Here is a 13118-nt window from a genome sequence, read left to right as displayed (position 1 = left end):
GGAAACATAGAAGCTGACTCAGGTTCTGAAGTGAGGAAGATGGTGTCTGTCATCTAGTCAGGTCAACAGTGCCTTGCTGCAGGGCACATGGGGAGCTCTTTATCCTACAACATCTACAGTTGGAAAATAAAGGTTGCCTTGGTGTTTTTATTTCTTGTGTTGCCAGCCATGAGAATTATAGTATAAACACTCTCTGTGTCACTCTCTTTATTTGTTTAAATCGTGAAAAAAACAATGAGAGTTCTATCTCCCATCCCCTTTAAGAATCAGCGCATTTGAACTTGGCGAGTTGATATTTTGACAGCGTGTTTGCAGTCTCCGCTGAGACATATGCATGATCTCATGAATTTGAAACATCAAATGGCTCATTTTATGGCCAAATAATGGACCTAATTCCCACATGGAATAGCGTTTTTTTCTACAACTTAGATGACGACTCAGAAACACTGAGTCATCATCTAAATTTCGGCAAAGAGAACTTAACACATATCTGATATGCGTGGCCGCGATGGTGGGTCTTCTTAGTGATATGCTGCAATGCATTAACAAACATTGTTTCTTAGTTTTTTATTGTTATTATTATTATTTTAACGCATGGCATAGCCTTCGACAGTGTTCATTCATAAACCCCTTATGGATTTTTTTTTCAAATTTCTTTTCACTCACACAGACAAACGCACACCCAAACACACACACACATACACACACGCACACACACACACACACACACACACACACACACACACACATACACATACACACACACACACATGCTAGTGCAAACGCAGATGCACACACATGCACAAGTTAATGTAAATACACACAAACACACTCACTCACTTGGGTCTGGGAGATGTCCGGACAATTTAGTATTTTTACACAAAGCATGAACACTGCTCGTTCCCAGAACACACACACACACATATGTGTGTGTGTGTGTGTGTGCGTGTGCACGTGCATGCGCGCGTGTGTGCGTGTGTGTGTGCGTGCGTGTGCGTGTATGTCTGTGTGTGTGTGTGTTTGTTTGGAGACATATTTTGGTTGCATAAGTATAGAGTCCGCAACAGATGGAGTCCACGAAACTAGCACAGCCCTCTGCTGAGTGTGTGTGTGTGTGTATATGTTTGTGTGTGTGTGTGAGAGAGGATGAATTGAGCGTATTCTTATATGATCAGAGTCTCTGTTTTAAATCAATGGGAAAAGTTCCCTGCTACTTTCCTACTCGGTTAAATCACGCCAGGAGACATAACCATTTACCATGGCTGAAATATACTCTCTTTTTGTATCGAAGTCTAGCTGTATTTCTGTCTTCCCCCACAACCCGTCCCCCTCCACAGCTGGCCATCTCTGGGATATCTTCACACATGATCAGGTGTGATCATGTGATTCCTAATGGCCCGCAGGCCAGTGGATGTGATGTCATGCAGAAATGTTGACTTCCTATGTGGCGGCGGTTGGCCTGGCTTTGCCCTCTAGCCCACAGCCAATCAGAGTTACTGCTTGGACAGTGACATTTGTGTTATTTTTTTGGATTTAAGGTTACAGGTTAAATATAGTTACGTTTTAAATATAGTCACATCTCTGACGTAAGAGGTGCCAGCATGAATCAAGTCAAATTGTTGAACAAATTGTTAAAATAGATTACTCTTTGAAAATACATTAATCTACAACAATAGTCCTACATTAAGATTATTATCTCATATACCTATACATATATATAATAATCATAATGATATAGATATATATATACATGGGTCGCTCTGTTTATTCCCATCACTGGGAATAAATCGATTGAGGCTTTGGCCTTTGTTGTGATGCAATTATAGCTCTAATTACGCCAGAGTTTTGTTGCTATGGTAACTAACAGGTTGTGCCCTGATAGGCCGGCCGGGCAATTCAATGAAAATGAGTGAGTTGTAATCCAACACTCAATCAGCAGACTAACACAGGTTATCTTATATGAGTATGTTAGTCTGTGTGTGTGTGTGTGTGTGTGTGTGTGTGTGTGTGTGTGTGTGTGTGTGTGGACACGTATGTTAGAAGGTGAATGTCTGTGTGTGCATCTACATGTGTTTGTGTGTGTGTGTTTGTGACTTAAAGTGTGAGTGTGTTTGGGCCCCATTTTAACGGTCTGAAACACAAGTGGGAAACTCGAAACGCAAGTAGCTTTGTGGGCGGATTTCTGATGCTGTTACTATTATACCGGGCGGATAAATGACTCTTGACGCAAATCTAAAATGGGTTGGTCTGAAACCCGTAGGTGTGTTTTGGGGGTAACGTGCACCAAACCAATGAGAGTTCTCCCATCCCCTTTAAGAGCCATGTGTGCATTTGAACTTGGCGAGTTGATATTTTGACAGCGTGTTTGCAGTCTCCGCTGAGACAGACGCATGACCACATGAATTTGAAACATCAAATGGCTAATTTTATGGCAAAATAATGGACCTAATTCCCACATGGAATAGCGTTTTCTTCTACATCTTAGATGACGACTCAGAAACAACATATCTGAAACACATATCTCATAAACACATATCTGAAATGCGGTCTTGTGGCCGCAAATGTGGGTCTACTTAATGATATGTGGCAATGCATTAACAAACATTGATTCTTCTTAATGTTTTATTGTTATTATTATTATTTTAACGCATAGCATAGTCTTCGACAGTGTTCATTCATATAGCCCGTATGGATTTTTCTTTCACAATCCACATGCTATTTCTATGCAGTTTCACACACATTGTGTGTCTATGTGAATGTTTGTTCATAAATACATTTGTGTGTGTGTGTGTGTGTGTGTGTGTGTGTGTGTGTGTGTGTGTGTGTGTGTGTGTGTGTGTGTGTGTGTGTGTGTGTGTGTGTGTGATTGTGTGTGTGTGTCTATGGCTAATGGTGTGTTCCTGAATCCTCAGACGCGAGCCCTCCGAGTTGCATAATTGACGTCACTTCCGGTCTCAGAGCATTCATAGCGTTCCTGTTCAACTTTGTGAATGTGTCATGAAATTGGCTAGTCGTTGTTTACTGTTAGCTACATTAGCCTCTTTAGCAAACCAGCCCGAAAACAAACAACACAACTTTACATTGTATTGCATGCACAGCAAGACCATGCAATGTATAAATTGGTGACCGGAATAAAGTAGTAATGTAATCAAGTGTGTAAGAGCATTTAAAATCAACATTAAGATGACCTACGTTGTACAAATACAAAAACAAAATATCTCTTCACGGGCGCAGCCATTTGGTTGAGAGCGTCATCACTGCTCTCGGTCTACTCTCAGATTTTCGAAAGACGAAGACAAAAAGGGGGCATTCCTTCGAGAATTGCAGCAAGGAAGCTGAGAGATCTTCGACTTTCGACTCGGAAGTCTGGCGTTCGAGGATTCAGGAACACACCATTATCCTAACAAGAGCCAGTGTCAGTAAAACCTTCTTGCCGTATTGAACGCAGTGTTAATACGCTTTAACATCTACAAACACTTATTGAACGCAACCCGGAAGCCCCCCTCCTCCATCACCTGTTGGGGGACCTGTTAGCCTCACTGAGCAGAGACGCACACATTGATCACTTATTGATGGCTGTTAACAGAACACACACAAAATACACGCAGACGGGAAGGTGATAGCATTTAACCCCTCCTGCTTCCGGTAATGTCCCTTGATGCACCAGCGTGAAATGCAGACACACAGAGCTCACACATGTGACACACATGTCCACACAGAGAGTCTCTTTGTCGACATTCACCAATGACCACGGATTACAGTTTGACCAAAAAACGATGACAAAATTAAAATAATGAATTCATGAATAAAGTGATCAAAAAGTTTATATTCGTGATTGGATCAAAAAAAGTTATTAATTCCATCTTCAAACATATTTGGTACCTTCCTGTGGGTATGTGTTTTCTCCAAGTCAACAGTTTTAAAGGTGATTTTCTATTTATCTAATAGATATGATCCAATGTATTCTCTATGGGAACACATATAATGAATGCAGAACGTAGTAGAGTGTATATACACACACAGTGGCTGAGTGCTTCAATGGCACCTGTGTAGGAGTACAAATGAAAGATGGAGGCCTTCAGATGAGAGCTGAATACCGCAGGGGGTCTGTTCTGCCACTAATGGTATTAGAAGCACAATGAAAAGGTCTTTTTGAAAGCCTTGGCGTCTTGAGAAGAGAGAGTGCGTTAGGACGAATGTTACGGACCCCACTGCGTATGTGCGTGTACTTATGGTCTTGCGTGTGTCTGTGTGTGTGGGCTGATGGTCTTAAGGAATAGTAACGGGATAGAGCACTAGCCTGGCAGGCTATCAGCAGAGGGGCTAGAAGAGGGGCTAGGAAAGGCGCTAGGAGAGGGGCTAGGAGAGGGGCTAGGAGAGAGGCTAGGAGAGGGGCTAGGACAGGGGTCTGCAACCTTTTCTATCAAAAGAGCCATTTTTGTTCCTCTTCCGCCAAATAAAATGTGAGGAGCCACAAAACATATTTGATACCAAAGCTTATAAAGTATAATATATAGTTATCGTTGACTATAGTCAGTTATATTCGTCACAGTCTTTGTCATCATATCTGACTTTTTATTTAGTTTTCGTCATAGTCTTAGTCAACTAAATTAACACTGCTGCAGATGCAATGGGTAGGCTAATTTTGCTGATAGCAGGCATGTTTGCTGTTTCGACAGTAGAGGCCAGTGCTGCAAGACACTACAAAAGGTGGTAGATATGGTTGGATAAGTACAATACAAAACAGATGAAACAAAGCTGCCTGGACTTTATTTTATTTTATGTAGGTTGAATGAATGAATCTATCTCTCTATCCGTCTGTATGTGAAGGTTGTGTAATGTTCATGTTAATGCATGATTACACATTATACTCTTTAAAATAATTACTGGGGAGGCGGAACGGATCGGGTAGTGACACTGTTCAGAGTTGAACAAAAAAAAAAAACTGGTGCCGACCCCTGGGCTAGGAGAAGGGCTAAAAGAGGGGCTAGGAGAAGATATAAGAGGGGGGCTAGGAGTGGGATTAGGAGAGGGGCTAGGAGAGAGGCTAGGGAAGAGGCTAGGAGAGAGGCTAGGGAAGAGGCTAGGAGAGAGGCTAGGGAAGAGGCTAGGGAAGGGCTAGGGGAGAGGTAGATATCAGAGGGGGTTAGGAAAGTGTTATTTGGAGATTAACTAAGAGAGGTGGCTCACACACAAACACTCATGTGCAATCACACACACACACACACACACACACACACACACAAATATACTCACATGCACGCATGCATACATGCACAAAGACACAGAGACAGAATGAGTGTCAGCCATGGAGCATCACAACATTAACCAATAAGTTGGCATTCAGGAGGTTAATTGAGCAACTAATTAAATGACAACGTTGTGTGTCCTTCTGTATATGTATGCTGATTTGTGTGTGTGTTTGTGTGTCCAGCTGTATGCATACGTTTCTGTGTCTGTGCGTATGTATGTGTGTCTATCTATATAGGTATAAGTATCTGTGTGTCTATCTATATATGTATACATATGTGTGTGTGTGTGTGTGTCAATCTATATATGAATATGTATCTTTGTGTGTGTGTGTGTATGTGTGTCTATCTATATATGTATACAGATCTGTGTGTATGCGTCTGCTTGTGTGTGTCTATCTATATATTTATACGTATATGTGTGTGTGTGTGTGTGTGTGTCTGTGTCTATCTATATATGTATACGTATCTCTGTGTGTGTGTGTGTCTATCTATATATGTATACGTATCTGTGTGTGCCTGTTCGTTACCTTGTGTCTGAGTAAATCTTTGTTTTTGTGTTGATGTGTATGTAGGTGTGTGCATAGATGTATAAGATTAATTTGTGTTCCTCTTCCTTCTTATATTAAATCAAGCTCCCCCCTCCCTTCCCCTCTCTCTCTCTCTCTGTCTATCTCGCTCTCTCTCTCTCTCTCCCTCTCTCTCTCTCTCTCTCTCTCGCTCTCTCTCTCCCTCTCTCTCTCCCTCCCCCCCCTCTCTTTCTCTCTCTCCCTTCCCCCCCTCCCTCTCTCTCTCTCTCTCTCTCTCTCTCTCTCTCTCTCTCTCTCTCTCTCTCTCTCTCTCTCTCTCTCACACCCTGATGGTCATTATCCATAGTAACAAAAGAGCCATGGGTCAATCTGTGCATCATGGGGGAAGCTTGTTATCATGGGTCCTGACCTGGATGCACACACACATGCAGGGTGTGTTAAAACATGGGGTTTAAAGGATGGGTGTGCGCATGTATTTTGTACTGCATTTTTGGGAAATGCGCTTACAACTGAGTGATGCATAATTGTGTTTGTGTGTGTGTATCAGTCCCATACGCATTGGTGCCATCGCTGCGATCTCGCCACCTCCCTCCCACTCTCTCTCCACCTCCAATCATTCTACAGCCCCGTCCACACGAAACGCAGAGGTCTTGTACGTTTGAGCCATCCAGACGGACCTGGCATTTTCAGTGCCTGCAAAAATACATTTTTTAAACCAGGTCCCAGGGTGAAAAAGAGTAAAACGGCCTTATGTGTTTTCGTGTTAGGATTCGTGTGGACGCCAGATACGCAAACAATGACGTCATAGCCCCCCCACCAGGTGGCCAAAGTTAGATTTCCATCTAATTTGTATTGTTTGATTTGATTTGTATTATTTTTGTAGCTTTAAATACCACCCCTTGGTAAATTGAATTAGTAGGTGTACATTAAAAGGTATTTTCTGCTCAATCTACAAGAGGGGTATTCCATCAAAGTCGCTAACAAAAGCGGCACTTAGTTGATTTAGCCCGGTTAGAACTAACGCCAACTTCCACTTGAGGCTAAAGCCATTCCATCAACGTAGTTAAGCAGCGCCTTGCTCAGGCTTGTTCAAGCCAGGCTTACGTTATCGTGGATTACGCGCACTCATAAGATATGTAACTAGCCCAGAACCGTGTATGTCAAATCATGGATCAAATGTCCAAAAAGGAATGAGCGGGATCTTTTCCAGCGACGAACAAAAGCTGCTTGTGGAGGTCTATGAGGAGTACAAGCATATAATAAATCATAAAGGGAACACCGTAACCATTAATAAAAACTGGGAGGCTGCCTGGCAATAAAATCGCTGATCTTCTGAATGAATAAGTAGTATTAAGCGTAACATATTTAAATTTAGGAAGGATTACTGGAGAAATCAAACAACTTTTCATGCCTTTTATTTTCCATTTCTTTGAATATTCTAAATTGACTAACCATAGTATTTATCTCAACAGAGGTGGTCTCGGCTGCCTGCCGAGAAACTAACCTGAATGGAATTTATGTGGCTGACAATTTCCTATGCAGCAGTGTCTTCATTTCACTATCAGTTACATTAATATTACCAATAACTTTACCATGGGTTTTTGCAAGTTATATTTTGGTTCTGGGGATATTGGAAGACATATTAATTATGTTAAAAGTCAATTGTTAGGCCTAATTTCTCTGATATAAAGGAAATTACAAAAATGAGCCAACACCAAAAATTGAAGGATGTACTAAGGACGCAAACTCGCTTTGCCTGAATCACAGGGCAAATGCTAGTCCACTCACCCAACTGCTAGTTCATGAATTTGACAGAATATATATACGTAGAAAATATCCACGATAACAATAGATAGCAATTAATTTAATTATTTTATTTGCATAATTTAATCTTAAACCCTTAGTGAAAATATACGCTGTTTGTACGTCATATATGTACATTTATGACAAAATCGTGAGGACTAGGCTTGGCGGAACCTTCTGATGGTACACTTGTTTCCGACAGATGGACTTATCTAAAACACTGCTCAAGTAAGCCTGACAGTTAGCCTGGTACCAACCAGGTTAGTTTGGTTTGATAAATTGCCATGGTTACTTAGCGGAGATTTCCTTAACCCACGTTAATGGAACGCAACTCTAGCTGAAAATAGCGAGGCTTGGCGAAATAAGCCCGGCTTTGCCTTTAGCTTGGTTGATGGTTTACCCCTATGGTTTAACAACTGCTTTTCTCCTTCTTTGGTGGAAAACCAGCGCCACAAATAGGCCTTGAATATGTACAAAAGCGTTTCTACAGCTAGATGTGTTTTTGCAATGAGTCCATCTATACGGAGAAAGACCATTTTCGTCCGTGTGAAAGCATCACTGGTAACATTCTTGACATACCATAGGCTTATAGGCGCGCATCAAGGACATACAAGAAAAGGCAACGTACGTGCATTGTAATGCCCACAAAATGAACCTTGCCTTTCAAGATGCTGTTTCAAAGTTAACATGTGCCGAGATGCGATGAAGACATTCAAAGAGCTGATAATTACAATAGAGAGTCACCAAAAAGACTGGCATGGTTTGACTTTTTCCGTAAGCCTGCAGATGGGAACAGTTTGCACCTGCTTTGTCCCACCCACTGGACGATGCGAGTGAGCAGTGTGAAGTCAGTTCTTGCAAACTACGAGAGACTTGCAAGTTACTTCCATGATTTCTAAATTTCTAAATGAGTGACTGAAACATAATAAAGCTAGGCCTACTCCCATTTATTCGGGCATGTTTTATGGACAATAAGTGCACGCCCCGCCACTCGTAATATACTCGTAATACTTGTAAAAATGCATTTTTCAATTGATGGATAAATCAACGGATAAATCATTCTTCATCACAACCAAAATTTAGAATCAATCAAATCAATTACAGATAAATAATACGTAAATAATTCATGAAGTACTTTCTGGTGGAACTCGTCACTGCCCGTGCGTGTGGCTGACCCACGGGTGTGTGTACCAGTCCCTGCGTGTGTCGAGGAAGGTGATTAGGGGGGGACATGGCAATAATTGCAAGGACAGTTGATCCCCTCCCCCACATCTCGAACAATAGACTCTTACTAGAGCCGATATTTCCTGCCCCTGGGGGCACTGCCGGGTGTGTGTTGTGTTGTTTTCTCATGCACAGAAGAACAGAGGAAGGGACCAGGAAGATAAATACAGGGATCTACTCGGAGGGACGCTGTGCCGTTTCACCGGACTCCTCTCCGGGCCTCCATCAGATCAACCGCCTCTGACGGGCCTCCATCAGATCAACCGCCTCTGACGGGCCTCCTTCAGGCAGAATGGTACTCGGTGCTGGAGTTAGCCAGAGGGTACTGGCAAGTCAGGGTGGCATCCCCTGACCAGGAGAATACTGCATTCGCCACCCCACTGGGCCTGTATGAGTTCTCCCAGATGCCCTTTGGTTTGTGTAACACTGCAACATTCCAGCGACTGATGCAGCGTTGCCTAGGGTACAAGCTACATAACCATCCGCTGATATACCTGGACAATGTCATTATTCACTCCCCTGACTTCATGACCCACCTGTGACACCTGGAGCAGGTTTTCGAACGCCTCCAAAACCACAGCCTTAAACTGTAGCCCAAGAAGTGCCAGTTCTTCCAGCGACAGGCCCTCTACCTGGGCAATGTTGTAAGAGTCCGAGGAGTTGTTACCAATTTGGATAAGACGAGAGCTGTCCAAGATTGGCCTGTCCCCACCACTGTCAAACAGGTATGCTCCTTCCTAGGCTTTGTAGGATATTATAAGAGATTCATCGCTTCCTTCTCAAAGGTTGCCACCCCCCTCCATCGCCTTCTACAAGGCACGGCCAGCCGTTCCTCTGCACCAGTATTGTGAGCTGCCGAGTGTCAAACCACTTTTGAGTTATTGAAACAATGTGTGCTCAGTGCACCCATTCTGGCTTTTTTTGCTAGTTTCAATATACCCATTTAAGCAATACACTGATGCCAGCCTGGATGGCTTGGCTTCAATCCTAGCCCAGGTGCAGGAGGGCAAGGAATGAGTGATGGCTTAGACAAGCCCCAGCCATTAAAATGAGTTCCAAAAACGAGTACTAGCTATCCTGCTCTGCCTTTGAAAAAACTAAGCTCAGACGCACCGATTTGGAATTTTTTGGGGCATACGACAAACAGGGACATGTTACCGCCCCTTTCTCTGCTTTGCCCAATGAGCTATGACCGTGCGAGTGCCACATTTCTGTGTGTGTGAATACACACACTGTAACACAAGTGTTGTACACTTCTTTGTTATTTGGATAACCGTTTTACTGTTGGTGTTATGGCGCATAACATGTCGGGTTCTCTGAAGTCTCTGGTATTTCCGCAACGAGACTCGTAGTGGGGGTTATCTCAGCCATGGTTGAGAAGGAATTTGGGGGAAAGGAACTTTGGGGTGACATGGAGGAGAAAGGGATCGTTGCCCCTGATTGTCTCCCGCCGGAGCCCCACTGCCCGCTGCCGGGAGGCACCACCGCCGCGGGGCACCAACGCCGCGTGGCACCAACGCCGCGTGGCAAAGTAGCATGTGTACACCTTGGCACTGCCCATCTTGGTGCGACCAAACAGAGATGGGCAGCTGAACTGGCCAACTTCTCTTGCGACATTAAGTATCGGCCATGTGCCTCCAATCAAAACGCCGACCCATTTTCCAGGCTCCCAGGGGCTCGGAGGACGGGAGGACTGAGGACAGAGCGGAGGCCAACCTTGCTGACCCCCTCGACCCACCTGGGAGAAGAGAGGCCCTGGTTTGAGTGGCAACGGCAGGACCCCGACCTCCAACGGATCTGCCTCTGGGTGCAAGTGGGCATCACCAGGCCTTGACCAGCGTTTCTTTTTTTCCCAGGATGTGCCAACTACTGCAGGATTGGGACCGACTGAAGTTGGACAGGGGCCTCCTGATGAGGCAGGTGCAAGAACCCGATACTGGGTTGATGGGACCAGAAACGTTATACCGGATGGACATTGGCTGTTCCCCTACTACCTGGCGAGCGGGTGCTGGTCAAGAACTTCCGCAGGAGGGCACAGGGGAAACTCACATCAAGGTGGCTTGCTATGCCTTATGTGGGGCTAGCCCGACCCCGGCCGGGACAGCCCGTCTGCAACATTCGCCCTGAAGGGAAAGAAGGTTCCACTCGAACTTTGCTTTGCAACAATGCCCATGCCCAGCCGGAGTGCTGGCCAGCCCGCAGGTACAAGAGGAAGGCCCGCCTAGGGGCCGTGGATGACCCGTCTCATTTCAATCTCCCCAATTTCCTAGTGCCCCCGTGCCCTTCCCGTTCAGCCGTCCCTGATGGCCCGACTAGGGCAGAAAACCCTACGCTACCCTCCATCCACCTCCATAGGTCCCCCAAGGGCCGACTGTAACACCACCAACCTGGCCCCAGATGACTCAGCCCCCAGGAGCCTAGACCCCAGAGACCTCCTTGGTGCACCCTGAAAATGGTGTCTCCTCAGTCCCCTTATGCCAGACCCTTCGAGATAGGGACAAAAGGTAGGACCACGTGGGGGTGGACGGGGGGACCAGGGTTAGTTAATGATGTTAATAATGATCCGTTGTTGGTTAATGATGAGGATGTTGTATTAAATGATTAAATATCAGAATCCACAGATTCAGAAGCAGACCTGCACGCAATGGGGCCTCGTCGCTCCCAGCGAAGTTACTTTGGGGTACGACCTGCACGCTATGCGGACTCACCTGCTCGGGGTGACCATGGTTAAAGGGGGGGAAAATGTCGCCCAAGGCATTAGGACAAACATAGAAAGAATAGCATGGAAATCCCCCCCAAAATCCCGAACAATAGACTAACTATTTCACCGGAGTCCGCACCGATTCACCGGACACCCAATTTGGGTGTGGGTTTAAATATATTATGGGTTGGTGTGTTACCCCCGGGTGCTTTTGGATCCCCCCTCATGTGTGTGCTGTGTGTACGGTTAGGTACAGTTGTGTGCAATGTGTGCAGTGTCTGCAGTGTGTGTAGTGTGTGCAATGTGTGCAGTTTATGCCGTGTGCCATACCTAGGTTTGCAGTGAATCTTACTTAGCATTAGCTTCTGGGCTACTGTGCTAGTGTTGGATTTAAGGCCAGGCCCAGTAGGCTAGAGCAGTGGTTCCCAACCTGGGGGGCGCCAGAGAGCCAAGGGGGGGGCGGGAAGCCTCTGACGGCTAGAGGCAAAATGATGTGTAAAGAGAAAAAGAAAAGGAATGCCGCAATTTCAGAATGTAGCAAATGCCGCAGCAGTGCGCCCGTGCCTGACTTTATAACAGCTCATCCGAGCTTGAAAGAACCATTTTAGATCTCACGATTGATAATAGATCTGTTGCTAAGTCACGCCCCCCGTTGTTACCATGACGAACTCGGACAAACAAACCAGACTCAATAACAAAAACATATGGAAAAATGTCAGCTGACAGTATATCAAAGCAGGTTTTAGAGAGGTTTTGGGCAAAAAATGATTTAATTTCTTCCAGGATCAATCGAAAGAGACTACATTACGCTATGGAGGGGTATACTCAAAACTTTTAAACAAACGCGATTAACTATTTACATGTGCAAAAACGCCAACATATTCCTAATTTTTGCTGACCACTTGTTTTTTTATACAAAAGCTTCCTAAGGACAGATCCTCTGCGTCTCACTCGTAGATAGCACCATCTTTCAACGTCTTTGTTTAATGCGACTGCATCATCTTCTCTCACATGATCAGCAGCTCGCGGTTTCACGTTCTCTCCAGTTAGAACTGCTCATGATAATATCGCTGCGTTGTCTCTGTGGAGACAGCGCAGCATGAACACCTCTACCCAAGCCCCCCCCACCGGAACCCCGGAGCCGTCGCATTTACATCAGAATGAAACCCAATAAACCGCCAATGTGTGTAGGGTCCGGGAGGGTAAATTGGGGTGCTAGCTCAAGCAAACTCGCAAACCTAAGTTAGGCTACTTTTTAGCGTGATGCTGTTGCAGCTCTCAGCTGTGCCAGAGCGTACATAGTTGCTAGGGAAACCACCTGACGTCGCCGCCCGGTGCAGCAGTGTGAACTGCCAAGTTTTTAGAACGTCGCAGCCCGTCTCGTACTCCATCAGAAGTGAATTAGGGGGGCCCTGGAGAAAGAAGGTTAGGAACCACGGGGCTAGAGTACCCCCTGGTTGGAGCTCTTTCATCCACCTCCTTATAGAAGGTGACTTATCTCACAGTGCATGATTTTATCTGATAAATATCTGTCAAATCATGCATTGTTTATTTTTATTCTTTTTTTTATATACTTTATTTATTTTATTTTTTTGTCCCTTCCTACCCCCA

At 44.8% G+C, this 13118-nt stretch overlaps 1 protein-coding gene across 1 annotated transcript in view; it reads right to left on the bottom strand.

Annotated features, from left to right (window-relative positions):
• The window catches only part of LOC307088623 (sodium channel protein type 5 subunit alpha-like), a gene marked incomplete at both ends in the record, with an annotated part of 120366 nt that overhangs the window by 24460 nt on the left and 82788 nt on the right, over positions 1–13118 (bottom strand). The window contains 2 exons of the mRNA XM_079754574.1: positions 9343–9438; positions 12806–12919. Of these exons, the coding sequence (XP_079610700.1) occupies positions 9343–9438; positions 12806–12919 (210 nt within the window). The remainder of the gene's footprint in view (positions 1–9342; positions 9439–12805; positions 12920–13118) is intronic.

Source organism: Pollachius pollachius (assembly GCF_949987615.1).
Source record: "Pollachius pollachius genome assembly, chromosome: 17".
Taxonomy (NCBI): Eukaryota; Metazoa; Chordata; class Actinopteri; order Gadiformes; family Gadidae; genus Pollachius; species Pollachius pollachius.
Note: the sequence above shows the minus strand (reverse complement) of the source record. Positions and strands in the feature narration are given on the sequence as shown.